This window comes from Podarcis pityusensis, assembly GCF_964106645.2.
Source record: "Podarcis pityusensis genome assembly, chromosome: 9".
Lineage (NCBI taxonomy): Eukaryota > Metazoa > Chordata > Lepidosauria > Squamata > Lacertidae > Podarcis > Podarcis pityusensis.
The window spans coordinates 77,795,245-77,810,836 of NC_138034.1; the positions used below are offsets into that span (position 1 = coordinate 77,795,245).

The 15,592-nt window shown below is 54.3% G+C and overlaps 1 protein-coding gene across 3 annotated transcripts; it reads left to right on the forward strand.

Annotated features, from left to right (window-relative positions):
- Nucleotides 1-1,230: 1,230 nt before the first annotated feature.
- Nucleotides 1,231-14,865, forward strand: TTC31 (tetratricopeptide repeat domain 31). 3 transcript variants are annotated; one of them, XM_081020907.1, is made up of 17 exons: nucleotides 1,231-1,311; nucleotides 1,504-1,585; nucleotides 3,696-3,934; nucleotides 4,446-4,529; nucleotides 4,644-4,712; nucleotides 5,143-5,304; nucleotides 6,192-6,332; nucleotides 7,563-7,617; nucleotides 7,789-7,879; nucleotides 8,476-8,617; nucleotides 8,711-8,815; nucleotides 10,128-10,197; nucleotides 10,419-10,542; nucleotides 13,156-13,230; nucleotides 13,381-13,483; nucleotides 13,579-13,708; nucleotides 14,039-14,865. In XM_081020907.1, exons 2-16 carry the CDS (start codon nucleotides 1,510-1,512, stop codon nucleotides 13,699-13,701), a joined length of 1,659 nt encoding a protein of 552 aa, XP_080877033.1. In that variant the 5' UTR covers nucleotides 1,231-1,311; nucleotides 1,504-1,509; the 3' UTR covers nucleotides 13,702-13,708; nucleotides 14,039-14,865. The 3 variants fall into 3 exon arrangements, 2 of the variants coding, with proteins under 2 accessions (XP_080877033.1, XP_080877034.1); XM_081020908.1 differs by having other exon boundaries at nucleotides 1,250-1,311; nucleotides 13,579-13,697; XR_013990467.1 differs by lacking the exon at nucleotides 14,039-14,865 and having other exon boundaries at nucleotides 10,427-10,542; nucleotides 13,579-13,662.
- Nucleotides 14,866-15,592: the final 727 nt, after the last annotated feature.

The window sequence follows — 15,592 nt, forward strand, 5'->3', positions numbered from 1 at the left end:
CCAGAAATAGTGCTTCAGGTTAAGAACTTTGCTTCAGGATGAGAACAGAAATCGTGCTCTGGTGGCGCGGCAGCAGCGGGAGGCCCCATTAGCTAAAGTGGTGCTTCAGGTTAAGAACAGTTTCAGGTTAAGTACGAACCTCCGGAACGAATTAAGTACTTAACCCGAGGTACCACTGTACTTAGTTCCTGACTCCAGGTCACAGGCTCTCCCTATTCATACACAAATACGCCCTAAAGACAGGAGTTGTGAGCAAAGAGACAATGGGGAGAATATTTCAAGTTACTGGAATAGTCAAAATGGCTTCAGGATTGCTCTCCTGGAATATTTCAGACACGTGGTTTATATACTTATGTATATGTTTGCCTTGTAAATTTATGAACATATAATTTATGTTATGGAAAAATCTAGGTGTGAGGCTGCTCAGTCACTCAGCTCGCAAGGATTCCAACCACCAACCAAATAGCTGTAGACCAAAGTTTATTGTGCAATAGGTTCAAAGAGGAAATTTGAACCCCGAAGATGGGGTGACAAAGACTTTTAAAACTTTCCCACCACATCCCAGAATACAGTTCGAAGGGGAGGGGTTAACCTTGGGAAACATGTCCAGACAAGTCCTTGGTACCAGATTAGCATAAGCAGACATGGCGGGGCAAGACCCAGGTATAAGATGAGCATAGACAAGTATGTCTTAAGTGCCCACCACCCAAAAGTACAATAGGAGTTCCTTGGCATGTCTGGACCCCTTGGCAAGTCTGGTGATGGGATTAGGCTTCCCTTGGAGAACAATGAGCCCAGCAATTGTCACCTCTTGACACTTCCTGGAGTCCTTTTGCAAGGGGAAAATAGCTTTGGAATGGGGGGAACTGGGAAAGGAGATGATTTTATATGATTTTTAAAGCTAGGTGACTTCCCTGAGCTGTCAAGTTGGAAGGATACATTCAGGCATAATATTTGTAACATTTAGCTTTAAAGATGTGCCCCCCCCCTGTAATTTCCGTAACAATTTATATATAATTGACGTAGAGCATTTCTCTCACAGCGCCTCTCGCTTTCCTTTCCTTTCCGCTTCCGCCTCCGGGCCAGGAAAAGAGCCGGGTGAGGCTGCCCTCAGCCAAGATGGCGCCCGGGGTGACTTTCCCTCGACCAAGATGGCGCCCGCATCTCCGCTTCCGGAAGAAAGGCGTCACTTCCTCCGGGCGCGCCTTCCGTTTCCGGGAGGAAGTGGGCGGCGGCGGCGGGCGGGCGGGAGGTGCGGCGAGATGCCTCGCGCGCGTCCGGAAGAAGCTCTGGGCCGCCCGAGGGAGGCTGGTAGGCGGCGGGGAGGCCGGGGGGGCGCGGCGGGGCGGGCCAGGCTCTCACTTTCCCCTTCCCCGCAGGTCCGGCTCCGGGAGACGCCCGGGACCCCCTCGAGCAGGGCTGGCGGGGGCGGGAAGCGGGGCGGGGGAGGGAGGGAGAGAGGGGAGCCCCCCCCCGCCCCGCTCACTCCCCTTCTCCCCCCAGCACGTGATGGCGCAGCGGGGGGCCGATCACATGCCCTTCATCCTCCACGAAGCCAACGCGGAGGCGGGACTGATTTGCGCAGGTGAGGCGGGGGGGGGGAGATGCCCCACTCCGGGGGCGCAGGGCCTACGGGGCGGGGGGGGGGCGCGCACATGCAAACGTCTAGCAGCAGCATTTCATTTGTGTGCTGCCTTCCCATAGTTGAATACATTGGTACCTCGGGTTAAGTACTTAATTCGTACTATTAAGCACTATTTCTGGGTTAGCAGAGTCTGTAACCGGAAGCAAATGTAACCCGAGGTACCACTGTAATTCTTATTATTAGTAGTACAGTGGTACCTCAGGTTACAGACACTTCAGGTTACAGACTCCGCTAACCCAGAAATAGTACCTCGGGTTAAGAACTTAGCTTCAGGATGAGAACAGAAATTGTGCTCCGGCGGTGCGGCAGCAGCAGCAGGAGGCCCCATTAGCTAAAGTGGTGCTTTAAAGTGGTTAAGAACAGTTTTAGGTTAAGAAAGGACCTGCAGAATAAATTAAGTACTTATCCCAAGGTACCACGGTAGTACTTATATGCTGTGGTCTAAACCACTGAGCCTCTTGGGCTTGCCAAGGTTGGCAGTTCCAATCCCCGCGATGGGGTGAGCTCCCGCTGCTCAGTCCCTGCTCCTGCCAACCTAGCAGTTCGAAAGCACATCAAAGTGCAAGTAGATAAACAGGTACCACTCCGGCGGGAAGGTAAACAGTGTTTCCGTGCGCTGCTCTGGTTCGCCAGAAGTGGCTTAGTCATGCTGGCCATATGACCCGGAAGCTGTTCGCTGGCTGCCTTGGCCAGTAATGCGAGATGAGCGCGCACTCCAGAGTCGTCCACAACTGGACCTAACAGTCAGGGGTACCTTTACCTTTACTTATTCCCTGCCCTTCTGGCTGGGTTTCCCCAGCCACTCTGGACGGCTTCCAACAAAAGATTAAAACATCAGTCATTAAAAACTTCCCTAAACAGGGCTGCCTTCAGGTGTCTTCTAAAAGTCAGATAGTGGTTTATTTCCTTGACATCTGCTGGGAGAGTGTTCCACAGGGCGGGCGCCACCACTGAGAAGGCCCTCTGTCTGGTTCCCTGTGGCCTCACTTCTCGCAATGAGGGAACCGCCAGAAGGCCCTCGGAGCTGGACCTCAGTGTCCGGGCAGAACGATGGGGGAGGAGACACTCCTTCAGGTGTACTGGGCCGTTTCCGCCAACGCACGTGCCAGTTGAAACCATGCTCAAGGCAGCTTACAACATGACAAGGTTTACACAATCACAAACGTCACAAACGATAAATAAAACACATCAAAAAGTACACGATTAAACAATTTCCACATAAATCATAAGATCCGAAACCAAAGATGCAACAATAACAGCAACAACCTCTCCCAACCCCCTGTAAACAATACCCTGTAAAAGATGAGTATACAGGGGTTCCTGCACTGCAGCTGGGTTGGGCTAGATGACCCTTGGGAGTCCTAACTCTGCAGTTCTCGGATTCTAGGATATACACACAGATTTGGGGGGGGGGGGTGGTGTGAGTTTCTGAGTCCTGAAGGCACTGTCAAGGGAGCACATCAGAGCAAATGACAAACACCCCTTGCAAACCATGGGTGGGTTTAATGAACAGAGGGGGCACAGGGTTGCCCATGGAAGCTGTATGCCCCTGAGACCAGTTTCTGGGAATCATAAGCGTTGCGCTCAGGTTTCTGCTGGTGTGCTCCCCATTGGGGCCTCTGGTTGGCCCCCCAGAGAGCGGGATGCTGGACTAGAGAGCCCATTGGTCTGACCCCGCAGGCTTCGCTTCTGTTGTTATGTTTCTGCATCAGGATAGCTCTGCTGAGACAGGTGCTTGGGGACTGCCCCACAGCTGCCACATTTTGTCCCAGAAGCTCACCAGAGGCCAAGGCGAAGCCTATTTCAGAAGTCCTGGCTTCAGACCTGGCCATAACAGCAGAGACCAAGTCAGGGCTAGCTCTTGCCGCTCTAGGCTGGACAAGGGCACAAGAGGGCATGTCTTTGTGTGCCTGCCCTGCCCGCTTCTTTCTCAGCAACGGTGCCCCTTTCCTTTCCCTGCTGGGTATTTCCCCCAGGCCATGGCTGGGTTACTGCTCCCCGCTGCCCTCTCTTCAAAAGAGCTCACGCTCACTGTGTGGTCTCTCTTCAGACGTGGACAACAGACCTTGCTGGTTTTGTGCCAATGATGACTACAGTGATGATGATTGGGGGAGCGACGAGGAGGAACTGGAGGAAGAGAGGGCCCAGAATACCAGCCCAGCCACATTCTGTGGCTTTAAGAAATCCTTCCTTTGCAAGCCTTCTGCCTTTGCCCTGCCAGCAAGCAGCAAGAAAGACAGCCCTCTGCTGGGCATTTCTCTGCCCCAGAAGCAGCAGCTCACAGCTGAGGTGAGGCATGCGCCAGGGCCTGTTCACTCTCTTCCAGCCTTGCCTGGTTCTTCCCTTGACTTCCTGCAACCCCATGGCTCTTGCCTCATTCTCTGGATTTCACCCTTAGCTGCCGACTTACTTCTCTGAAAGGAATTGGGGGGGGGGGTCCATCCCCTTTCCTTTGCTGTCCTTTCCATCTTTGCTGCCTGCCAGACCAGAAAGCGCTTCCTGAAAATAATAATATTATTATTATTATTATTATTATTATTATTATTTATACCCTGCCCATCTGGCTGGGTTTCCCCAGCCACTGTGGGTGGCTCCCAACTGAATATTAAAACACAATACGGTATTGAACATTAAAAACTTCCCTAAACAGGGCTGCTTCCATGAAGCCCATGCTTGAATTCTGTCCTGCCTTTTTGTGGGGAGCCTCAGCGCATGCTGGGACAGGTAAGGACAGCGATTTTTGTCTGTGCACACCTGCTTTGACTCTGCTGAAAGGTCTCGCTGTCCGGATCTTTCTCAGGAAGCGGCGAGGAATGCTGCAGAGTTGGTTGCCGAAGAGGAGCGCCTCAAGAAGAAGGCTGAGAAGAAGAGGATGAAGAAGAAGGTGCTTGCCTCTGTGCGATCCGCGTGGTGGGGGGGCCTCTGCTGGGGGAGAGGCTGTCCTTGTGCCTTGATGTCAGTCCGTTGCCCCATTGCGTGTGCTGCTTTCTCTTTCCAGAGGCAGAAGGACCGGAAGAAGCAGGAGAAGCGCGACCAGGAGCTGATGGCCAAGAGCATAGCTGAGGGAGTGAGTGGCCACTGTAGGCGTCTGCACGTTTGCCCATCTGCCGCAGGGGATGCACAGCCCTTTCAGAGCGTTGCTGTGTTGCTTGCCGGCAGGTTCAGGTTGCTCAGTTAAAGTGGATTTGCAGCGTCGCACAACCTCCCTGCAGGCAAACTGCAATGCAGGCTCAGGAAGAAACCCTTCTCCTCACCTTGAACTTCCTGCTGCTTCCAGGCTGGCAAAATGGGCCACAGTCAGTGAAGCTCATTGGCAAGCGAGGGCCTTGTATTTAGCATAGAGCTCCAAAGTCCAAAGGGTTGGCCTTGGCAGAGGTGGGTTGCACTGAGCCCCCAGCTCTCCTGCAGGTAGGGCCTGCTGCAGAAAACCCCTTGGTTTTGCCCCAGAGGCAGGTGGCTCCTTGCTGCCCTCACAGGCTGCGTCTCTCCTTGTGCAGGACGAGTATTTGAACAGCAGCAGCGATGTGCAAGGTTCTTACTGCCTGGCTGCCATTCCGAGTGCCTTGGGACCGGCCCGGCCCGATTCAGAGGAGAGCTCCACCCAGGACCTCAGTGAGAACATGGCTTCCCCAGGCAGGAGCACAGAGGAGGAAACGGAGGCAAGTGGGACCCATACACTCCTCTGGCCCCTGGGAGGCCTGTGAGGGAGACAGGCTCAGCAAGGGGGGCGAAGGGGAAGAGGGAGCCTGTGGGTCTGGCAGAACAACCCAGCCCCTCAAGTTGGGCAGGCAACCTGGTGCCGTCCCTGAAGTTCTCTTCTGCACAGCTGGGGCTTGTCTGCGCTTCTTGTTGCGCATCAGGACAGGCAATTTAGGGGGAAATTCCCTGTGAGAAAAAAAGGTGTATTGTGGGGGTGGAATAATATTTCTTTCCTTGTGTGCAGTGGTCCCAGTATGGCTCAACCTCTAACAGCAGCTATTTTCTTTCTACGTTCTTTGAAAAGAAGAAGCTGGGCAGAACTTGTTTTCCTGCCCTGAGCCCGGTCTTGGCTGGGGAGGGCGGGGTATAAATAAAATTATATTATTATTATTATTATTACAATTTTATTATTTATATGCCGCCCATCTGACTGGGTTGCCCTGGCCTCTCTGGGTGGCTCCCAACAAAATAATTAAAACACCAAATATTAAGATACAGGGCTGCCTTCAGATGTCTTCTAAAAGTCAAAGAGTTCTGTATTTCCTTGACATCTGATGGGAAGGCGTTCTGCCCGATTCCCTGTCACCTCCCTGTTCTGCGCCTTGGCTTGACGCAGGCTGCGTATGGAGGGTCGGGGGGCAGAGAGAGAGGCTGCTTTCATTTGTGGCTCTGCCCATCCCTGCCCCATGGAACAGGAAGCAGCCTTTCCATGTGGGTCCTGTTCGGTGCGGGGAGGAGGCATTTGTGACCGGGCTTCTCTTTGGGGAAGTGCTCCTTTTTAGGGAAGGTGTTTGAGAGATTCAGGACGTGGCCACGAGTTGCTCTTTCCTGTGTCTCTCACCTGCAGGAGGAGCTTGATCTGACCAGCACTTTTGTATCGAAAGCTCGTCTCAAGGTGGGCTCCAAGCCCCCCCCACTGCCGCTGCCGAGGAAGGAGAAGGCAGCCCAGCCTGACAGAAAGGAGCCAGAGGTGAAAGAGCAGGAGCAGGTGAGGACGGGTTTAAGAGTGGTTGTTTTTCATAGAATCCTAGACTTGGAAGGGATCCCCAAGGGTCATCTAGCCCAACCCCCGCAGTGCCAGGAACTCAACTAAAGAATCCCTGACAGGTGGCCATCTAACTGTAGTTTGAAAACCTCCAGCAAAAGAGAGTCGTCCACCTCTAGTCCAAACCCCTGCAATGCAGTTATTTCCAACATTTGGTTGGGGTCTCCTTTATTGTCATTTGAATCCATTGGTTTGGGTCCCGCCCTCTGGAGCAGCAGAAAGCAAGCTTGCTCCATTGACGCTAATGGACTTGACTTACTTGGGTCGATTAATTGCACTGGCTCCCGGTGGAGTATCAGGTCAGGTTCAAGGTGCTGGTCTTGACCTTTAAAGCCCTTTGTGGCTTAGGGCCCTCATATTTAGGGACCGCCTCTCCTGGTCTGCCCCACAGAGGACCTTAAGGTCTAAGAATAACCATAGTTTAGAGGTCCCGGGCCCTAAGGAAGCCAGGCTATCCTCCACCAGGGCCAGGGCCTTCTCAGTGATGGCTCTGACCTGGTGGAATGCTCTGTCCCATGAGACTAGGGCCCTTCAGGATTTAATCTCCTTCCGCCGGGCCTGTAAGACAGAGCTATTCCGCCTGGCCTTTAATTTGAATTCAGCCTGATCTTTTATTTCCCTTCCCTTCTCTTCCCTCCCCTTCCCCTTTTATGAAGATCATCCGCTCTGAGACCCCACAGCTAATTCTCCCCTGGGCTCCTCCCTGGCCCAAGTGGGACTAATTCAGCCAGCTAGCCCTGGGGGTTATCTAATGCTTGTTAGATGGATTTCCCCTAAATTGATTTCTGAACTTTGAATTTTATTGTTATTCATGTTTTTATACTGTATTTTATGCTGCTTTTACAACTAAGTGTTTTAAATTGGTTGTTAGCCACCCTGAGCCCCGTTTTTAAACTGGGAAGGGTGGGGTATAAATAAAAATTTATTATTATTATTTATTATTAGATCTGCTCTAACTTAAGTTGAACACGGCCCATTGCTCTCCGTCCCCTAAGCTGTGCAAATTAGGAATCCTCATCACTCGTGGGCACTTCTGATTAGAATTCTGGTTCTGTAGAAGATTCAGAACAGGGCAGGTGGGGGAATCGTGGCCTTGGGTTTTTGGCCACTGATCACAGTCTTCCTCTTGAGCAGAATTACAGGAGCCCCTGACCCCATTTCTGCTTCTTCCAGGTTCCGAAGTCTGGGCTCCAGATGACTCCTGTGGAGCAGAGCATGGTGCTGGCAGGTGTGTGTTTGCCCTGGAGGGCTGGCAGTCTGCCCCCTGCCACCCTTTTCAGAGGTGCTGAGCGGGAGCGCTTAGCCTTCAGAGGGCAAAGCCTTGGACCCGGGTTCTCAGCAAGCTCCCTTCCATTCCGGTGATGGCCTTTTCTTCTTGCTTCTTGCATGACCCTAAAAGATTGCGGCAACGAGACTGCAAAGCAGGGGGGCTACCAGGAGGCGGTGCTCCTGTTCACAGAAGCCGTCAAGCTCAACCCACGGGAATACAGGTGAGCCCTGGGGCAGGTGAGGCCCCCTCCCCTGTGTCCTCTGCCCTTCTGTACAGCCGGAGGGGGGTGTCTGTGGGAGCCTCTGGGGATCTGGCAGGATCTGGAGAACCACTTCCCTGGAGTCTCCCCAGGGCCATTAAGCTGGCTGAGTAGAAAGCTGCCCCCGAGCCCTGGGACCGCCCACTACGTGACTCCAGGTAAGGCTGTAGCTCCGTGGTAGGACAGGTGTTCTGTGTGCAGAAGGTTCCGGGTTCAAACTGCGGTGTCTCAAAGCAGGGCTTGCGGAAGGCCCTTCCTGGAAGCAGGATTCGCACCCAAGAGCAACTCTTCCTTCCTTCGGTTTCCAGCAGCTGATTTTCAGCCGCATTGCAGCCTCCGTCTGCGGAGGAGGAGCCTAGCTGTCGTTGCCACTGGCCCTCGATCGTTCTCCTCCAACCTTTTGTCTTGTTAAAGCAACCCAAGCTGGTGGCTTTCCCTGCCTCCTGCGGGAGCCAGTTCCGTAGTTTCTGCGCTGCTTAAAGGAGAACTTCCTTTTCTCCAGCGTTTGGCTTCCTGGGATGCCCACCAATTCACCCTCTCCCTCGCCCTTCCGCCAGGTTCTTTGGGAATCGCTCCTTCTGCTACGAGAGGCTGTGCTGCTACGCAGAGGCTCTGCGCGACGCCCAAGTGGCCCTCAGCCTTCACCCCGGCTGGCCCAAGGGCCTCTTCCGCAAGGGCAAGGCCCTCATGGGCCTCAAGGTAGGGGTGAAGCGGGTGGGGCAAGGCTGAGAGGGTGGCCTCCTGCCTCCCCGGTGAGGCAGGATCACGACCGTTCTTCTTCTCTCCCACCAGCGTTACGCAGAGGCCGTGAGGACCTTTGAGGAGCTCCTGCACTTTGACGGCTTCCGTGGAGACGCCGCCGTCCAGCTGGAGAAGTGCCGGGTTCAGCTTCTGCTGGTGAGCTGAGCTGGAGGCCAGGATCCAGGAGGGCAGCTGGGCAGGGATAGTTTGCACGGGTCAGGGCATCTGTGGGGATCGGGCGAAGGAAGCCACCTGAGAAAGAAGGGGGTCTCAGTAGGGTGGAGAGCAGCGCTAGGCACGTTCTGCTACTGGCGTGGGCCCCATTGTGACACTGGAGATTTATGGACACCAGGAAGAACTTTCTGAGGGTAAGAGCTGTTTGACAGTGGAAGGGTCTCCCTTGGAAGTTGTAGACTCCCCTTTCTTGGAGGAATCTCAGCTAGAGATTCCTACATTGGAGAGGATTGAATGAGATGACTCAGGGTCCCTTCCAGCTCTGCCATGCTATGATTTTATCTACATGGTGCCTAGGGAACAACTTGCACCATAATATCAGCAAGACAAAGGAGATGGTGTCGGACTTTCGGAGGAAAAAAGGAGAACTAGCCCGCTGTACATCGGGGAGGGCTGTGTGGAGAGAGTCTCTTCCTTTAAATTCCTAGGAGTTTATTTCAGTGAAGACCTTACTGGGAAAATAAATACAACCCAGGTGGTTAAGAAAGCCCAACAGAGACTCCATCTCCTCAGAGTATTGTGGAAGAACGATGTCAATCAACATTTGACACTCTCCTTCTCCCGGTCCACAATAGAAAGTGTCCTTTCATACTGCCTCACGGTGTGGGACGCTGGTTTGACATCAACTGATACGAAGTGCCTACAGAGGGTGGTGAATCCAGCACAAGATATTATGGGCTGTCCCGTGAATCCGCTGGATGAAATAGCGGAAGAAGGTTGCCTCAGGAGAGCGAGGGAAATTCTCAGGGATGATTCACACCCTGGCCGGCACTTCCTTGATCTCCTGCCCTTGGGCAGAAGATATAGAAGCAGGATTAGTCACACCAACAGGGTAAAGAACAGCTTCTATCCGTGGGCTGTTAGGCTGCTGAATGAAAATATAACAACGGGGCAGCTGACTTTGGGGTTTGGTGGGTGTGCGTCAGTAAACGAGGGGAATTAAGACTAAGAGAGCTGAGTGGGGGGTGCTTGTGTAATCTCACTGTATACAAGTTGTACAAGTGACAATAAAGTATTTCAATTTTGTTAATCATCAAAATATTAAAACATGGTAGGTAGCGTGTGTAACGCTGATGCCTCACAACAAATGAAACCGATCTGTAGAAAATACAACTTGAAAAAAAGAGACAACAAATGTATTTTTATAAACTAAGAAATCTTTAGTAAAACCACATTTTTAAAAAACAAACACTGTAGCTTACAAATAAAGCAAACAATATTTTTCTTTGGACAGGAAAACGGTTTTGGCCAGTACCCTCCCAAGTGGAACGTCCGTGCCAGAGAATCCTCCTTGCCCCCGACTGGTAAGAGGGCTCTCAGTGGGGCAGCTCCTTCAGTCCACACATGATAGAAACCCGGCAGCGATTGTGGGGAGCCGCCAGGGGCAGGGATCACAAGCAGCCCATGGGCCGGCAGCACCCAGCGCGTGAGGGGTGGGGCGTTGAGCCAGCTGGTCCTAATGCATTGCTCCCTCCTCCTCCTCTCTTCCTCCCCCCTCCTCTCCTCCTGCTTCCTTCTTGGCAAGGTGAGCAGCCAGGGGGGCATCCCGTCAGAAGCATCTCCCAGGCCAGAGGGCACCTGGCACCTCTCACCATCACCAGCTCTCAGGGCAAAGGGCTGTTGCCATTAGCTGCTCAGGCCCCAGCCAGGTAAGGCCACGGGGGTGGGGTGGGGGCTGTGGTTGTGAGGAGAGGCTGGGCTTTCACCGAACCCGAGGGCGTGCTGCTTTCCCCAAAACATCTGTACCCTGTTGGGATACTGCCAGGGAGACGGGGGCATCAGGCAGGCCCCCAGCTGGCTCCAGACGATCACCGGTCTCCGGTGGAACAGTATCAGTCAGCCAGCGACACGAGCCTCAGATACGTTTTGAGACCCGTGCACGCTCTGTCAGCAGAGAGTGTAAATCACCTCACCGTAGAAGAGGCAGGCAGAGAGATGTGCAAGCAAAATGAACAGCATTTTATTCAGCATAGCTCAGGAACAAAGGAAAACGTGTCTGCTTGCCTTCATGCCCAGCAAAACAGCAGCACAGTCAGACCTCAAGTTGAATGTGCTTTGGGATGAGCGTGCTCCGCGGCAACCCGGAAGTAACAGAGCACGTTACTTCCGGGTTTTGCCACTTGCACATGTGCAGACGCCCAAAATGACGTCACGTGCATGCGCAGAAGCGGTGAAAAGCGACGTGTGCGTGCACAGACATGCCATCGCTAGTTACGTTACATAGGGTTAAGTATTTAATTTGGTCCGGAGGTCTGTTCTTAACCTGAAGCACCACTTTAGCTAATGGGGCCTCCTGCTGCTGCCACGCCGCCGGAGCACGATTTCTGTTCTTATCCTGAAGCAGAGTTCTTAACCTGAAGCACTATTTCTGGGTTAGCGGAGTCTGTAACCTGAAGCGTATGTAACCCGAGGTACCACTGTATAGCAAAAGCAACATACAACGGAAGTTCCCAGCAGACAGTGCTGGAAGTAAACAGGCATGTGATACCCAACAGTCATGCCTGACCCTTTTAAGGTGGAATGGAACTATATCCTAACACACCCCACCTTCTGTCCTCCAAGGGGGTGTTGGTTCTCGTCCCCATTTTATCCTCACCACAGCCCTGTGTGGTAGGTGAGGCTGAGAGCGGATGTCTGGCCCCCAAGGTCCCCCAGGGAGCTCAGTGGCTGAGTGCGGATTTGAACCCTGCTCTCTCCCTGGTCCCAGTCCAGCACTCTGACCACATGGACACTGTGAGCCCGGGCTCCTTTGTGCCTCTCCTGCGTTCCAGGCCCTTTTCGTGACTGCAGCATCCAGACAGCTTCTGAGAGCGGTGGCTGAGCACATACAAAATCAGCCTAGTGTGCAAAGGTTAAAAACTAGATGTTTTTGTATGCATTATAAAATGAAATCAAAAGAACTTTACCCAAAAAATTCTTTGGCCCTCTCCTCATCTTTGCCTCTGGCTTGTGGCCCTCAGAAGGTTGCCTTGAAAGCAATGCGGCCCTGTTGTGGTTTTGCTCCGTGATGATCCAGAGCAAGTCACAATACTTAGCTAGCAGAGTAAACAAAACTTAAACTCAATGCAGCTTCGAGCCAGTATACACTGAGGTCCAGCTCCAAGGGCCCTTTGGCGGTTCCCTCCCTGCAAGAAGCGAGGTTGCAGGAAACCAGGCAGAGGGCCTTCTCGGTAGTGGCGCCCACCCTGTGGAACACCCTCCCATCAGATGTCAAGCAACTAAACAACTATCTGACTTTTAGAAGACATCTGAAGGCAGCCCTGTTTAGGGAAGCTTTTAATGTCTGATGTTTTATCGCTTTATTATTATTATTATTATTATTATTATTATCATTAATTCTGCTGAGAGCCACCCAGAGTGGCTGGGGAAACCCAGCCAGATGGGCGGGGTATAAATTATTATTGTTACTATTACTTTTATTAATGCAGGGTTCCCAAAACAGACCCGACTCAGTCAGCTTCGTCCAGTATTATTTGCTAAAGGCAAATGAGCATAACAGTTCACGAATCCAACTCTTCTGGGTTGGGATAGTTGCAGCAAAAATCTTAACTTAAACTTACAATAAGACTAAAAACTTAGCACTTAAACATGCTGTATTCTGAACAGATCACCACACAGGAAACAAAGTAGAGAGAACCAAGAAGGAAAGAGAAAGTGAAAGCCAGTCTCCTACTGGGCTGTTATTCTAGGAAGTGTGACCTTCGGAGAAAGAGATAAGCGTAACTCGGCTTCTCTGAAGGCCTAACCCCAAACATCAGCAACCTTCTGCTTGCTTCCAGGCAGAATGGAAACTTCCAGCTTGTATCACACAGAGAAAGTTCCAGAACCTTCTTGAATCAAATAGAATAGAAAAGACCTTGACACTTTAAGCCAGTGCTTTCTGTCCTTCAAAAATGCCAGCCCTGACATGAGCAGGAAGGAGTTTCCCTCCCCGCTTCAGCCTTGGCCACTTGCTCAGGCTGGCCAGGAAGGTGGGCAGGGGCCGGGTCCCGGCTGCCTCCTGCCTGGGCGGCACTTGGCCTTGCCTACTCCGGGCTGCCATGTCCCACATGGGCCAGTGAGCAGGTGGGGAGGAGCCTGGGGGCTCCACAGGGAGTGGCCCCCGATGGGCTTGGGTGGGGCAGAAGCCTTGGATTTGCGAGCTCCAAGCGAGCTGTGGGTCGGGATGGAGGGAGCAGGGCGAGCCGGTGGGAACCATAGGCAAGCTGCGCATCCCCTGGCCCCCCTGGCGGCTGTGGGTGACGGGTGTGCTCTTCTCCCAGGGAGAGGTTTCCCGTGTGGGTGGGGAACCTGACGCCCGCCGTCACGCAGGAGGTCCTGCTGTGCTACTTCCAGCCGTGAGTATGCGCCTCCTTCCGCCCTCCCCAGGCTCCCCGGGGCCTCAGCTGACCCAAACCGGGAAGGGAGCCTTGCTTCCAAAAACCCCAACTCCTCCCTCGCTTGGAGGCCGGCCGGCTTGGCTGACACCCACTCTCCTTGGGCCGCAGGTTTGGGCCCATTGACTCCATCCGCTGCCTCCCGCGAAGGTTCTGCGCCTTCGTCAACTACACCTGCCGGGAAGCAGCCGAGGAAGCCTATGTGGCGTTGCAGGTGAGGAGGTTCCCCCTTCCTTAAGGGGGAGGGGCATTGCTTTCTCCTGCCCCCCCAGCTGTAGCCACAAAGGGCCTTCTGTCTTTCCCTCCCAGGGCGTGGAAGTCAAAGGCTGCCACCTCGTCCTGCAGCTGAAGCACCCGGTGCACGCCACTCCTCCCCTTGCCAAGGCACCCGGAAGCACCTGGCAGCAGCAGGCGGCGCCTCCGAAGCGGTAGGCAGCAGGTGGGCAGGTGCCTGTTGCGGGCATGAAGAGCAGACGGCCGTTTCAGGCTGCCGTAAGGGAGCCGGGTGGATGTTGAGGCCTTCCTGCTGCCTCTCCCCCAGGGCCCCTCTCCCTCTGCGGGGCTTTGGGCATGGAAGGAGGGGTGCAGAAAGAGAGCTGGCAACATGGGCAGGATGCCCTGCCGTCCCCTGATGGATGGAGGGGCTGCAGGAGAGGGGTGGGTGGGCAGGAGGGGCAGGTCTGGGACTTGCGAGGGCGAAGAGGGGTGCTAGGGGGAGCAGCGTCACTCCAGGAAGCAGCAACCCCTCTCCCGGCTCCTCTTCCTCCAGGGAGACTCCTCTGGGCCCCCCCGCCTTCCTGAGCTCCTCCTGGCTCCGCCGCCTCGGCCACCTCCCTCAGTGAAATACCTCGGCAGAGAAGTTGCTGTCCTTGCAAGCTGACGTCCCGGCTGGGCCCCTTGCGGCTGAGGATGCTGAAGATGTGGGGACAGGCCTGTGGGCTGCCCCCTTCCTGCTGGTCGGGGGGGGGGGACTGGTGGTGGAGGACACAAGCGCAGTTGCCTGTGGGAGCCCCCCAGGCACGTGGGACTGCTGGGTGGGCTGTGGCCTCTGCCTTCTCCAAGGCTGCCACTGGCCATTTGATCTCCCTCTGTCCTCCCTCTGGCTTCTGATGAGACCAGATGCAGATCAGGGAAACTGAGGCCGAGGACTGGGGCGGTTGGGGGGGTCTCTGTCCTCCTTTTGCTCCTGGGAGCCCCCCCTTCTCCAAAGCAGGTATCTGCCCCCACCGGGTGTGGAATGATGCACCTGCAGTAGGGCAGGCAGCTGCCTCTTCAGGCCCCCCCCCCAACTTTACTGCCTCTGTGGGGCTGAAGTCCTCTTCTTCTACTGTTCCTTTGAGCCCTGCCCCTCCCTGAACCCCGTGCACTAGGTCCTGGTGAGAATGGGGAGGGCAGGAAGTTGTCTGTGTGTGGGTCTCCCTGCCTGAGGGTGTGGGGCTGGTGTTGCTGGTGGGTGGCCTTGGGGTGCCCCCTTGTGTGTGGGGCCTAGAAGGCAGGAGCGTTCTCCCCCTGCCCTTTTGGTTCTGCTCAGTGTGTTCAGGGATTTGTGCCTGCCACGTGGTTTTTACACTGTTCACAATAAACTCATTAAAAGCCGACCGGTTCCTTTTGTAAGAGGCGCACTCGTGAGAGAGGGCTGCTCATTCTGCCAGAATCTGAGCCAGATGAATTCAGGGCTTTGCCACAAAGGGAGCACAAGTGGCTGGGGGTGTGAGGCCAACCCTGCCCCCCTGGCACACCTTTCCCCTCTCTCTGGGCTGCTCCCCATCAGTGGAGAGTCCTCCACTCCATGGTCTCCATGGTCTCCTGGAGAGACCATGGCCGGGTTTCCTTATGCTTAGGAAAGCCTCCCCCCTCAACTCTCTTCTCCCCACATACTGAACATGGTCTGGGGCTATTGTTGCCGCTTCCTTATCCGCATCCCCCAAGATCTCCTCTCTCTGCCGCCCCAATCCTGGCCTCTCTGGTCCCCACACTGACCCTCCTCCTCCTGCTTTGACCCCATCAGCTTCAAGGGTCTTGTGCTTGGAGCTCTCTCCTATCTGAAGTTCTGCCCTTCCTTTACTCTCCCCACCTCACTGCTTCCTCTCCCAGATCTTCCTCCCCCTCTGCCAACGGAGCCTCTCCCTGCCCTTGCGTCTAAGGCTGGCTTCCAGCGTATAATATCCCACCATGTAATCCAAGGAGCTCAAGGTGCCACATGTCTCACAACCCCCCTGCAAGGTAGGGCAGCTCATGGTGAGCAGCTTCAAGGCCAAAGGCAGCGGGGGGGGGGGGACTGATCCCATGTTTCCCATGTCCTCCTCGTCCATTGCCCCAACTC

Excerpts from the sequence above, each read along its gene's own strand:
- TTC31 (XM_081020908.1), top strand. The coding sequence starts at position 1,510 with ATGGCGCAGCGGGGGGCCGATCACATGCCCTTCATCCTCCACGAAGCC. Across the intron at positions 4,713-5,142 it reads CCAAGAGCATAGCTGAGGGA|GACGAGTATTTGAACAGCAG; the intron begins GTGAGTGGCCAC and ends CTCCTTGTGCAG. Across the intron at positions 13,231-13,380 it reads CTGCTGTGCTACTTCCAGCC|GTTTGGGCCCATTGACTCCA; the intron begins GTGAGTATGCGC and ends CTTGGGCCGCAG.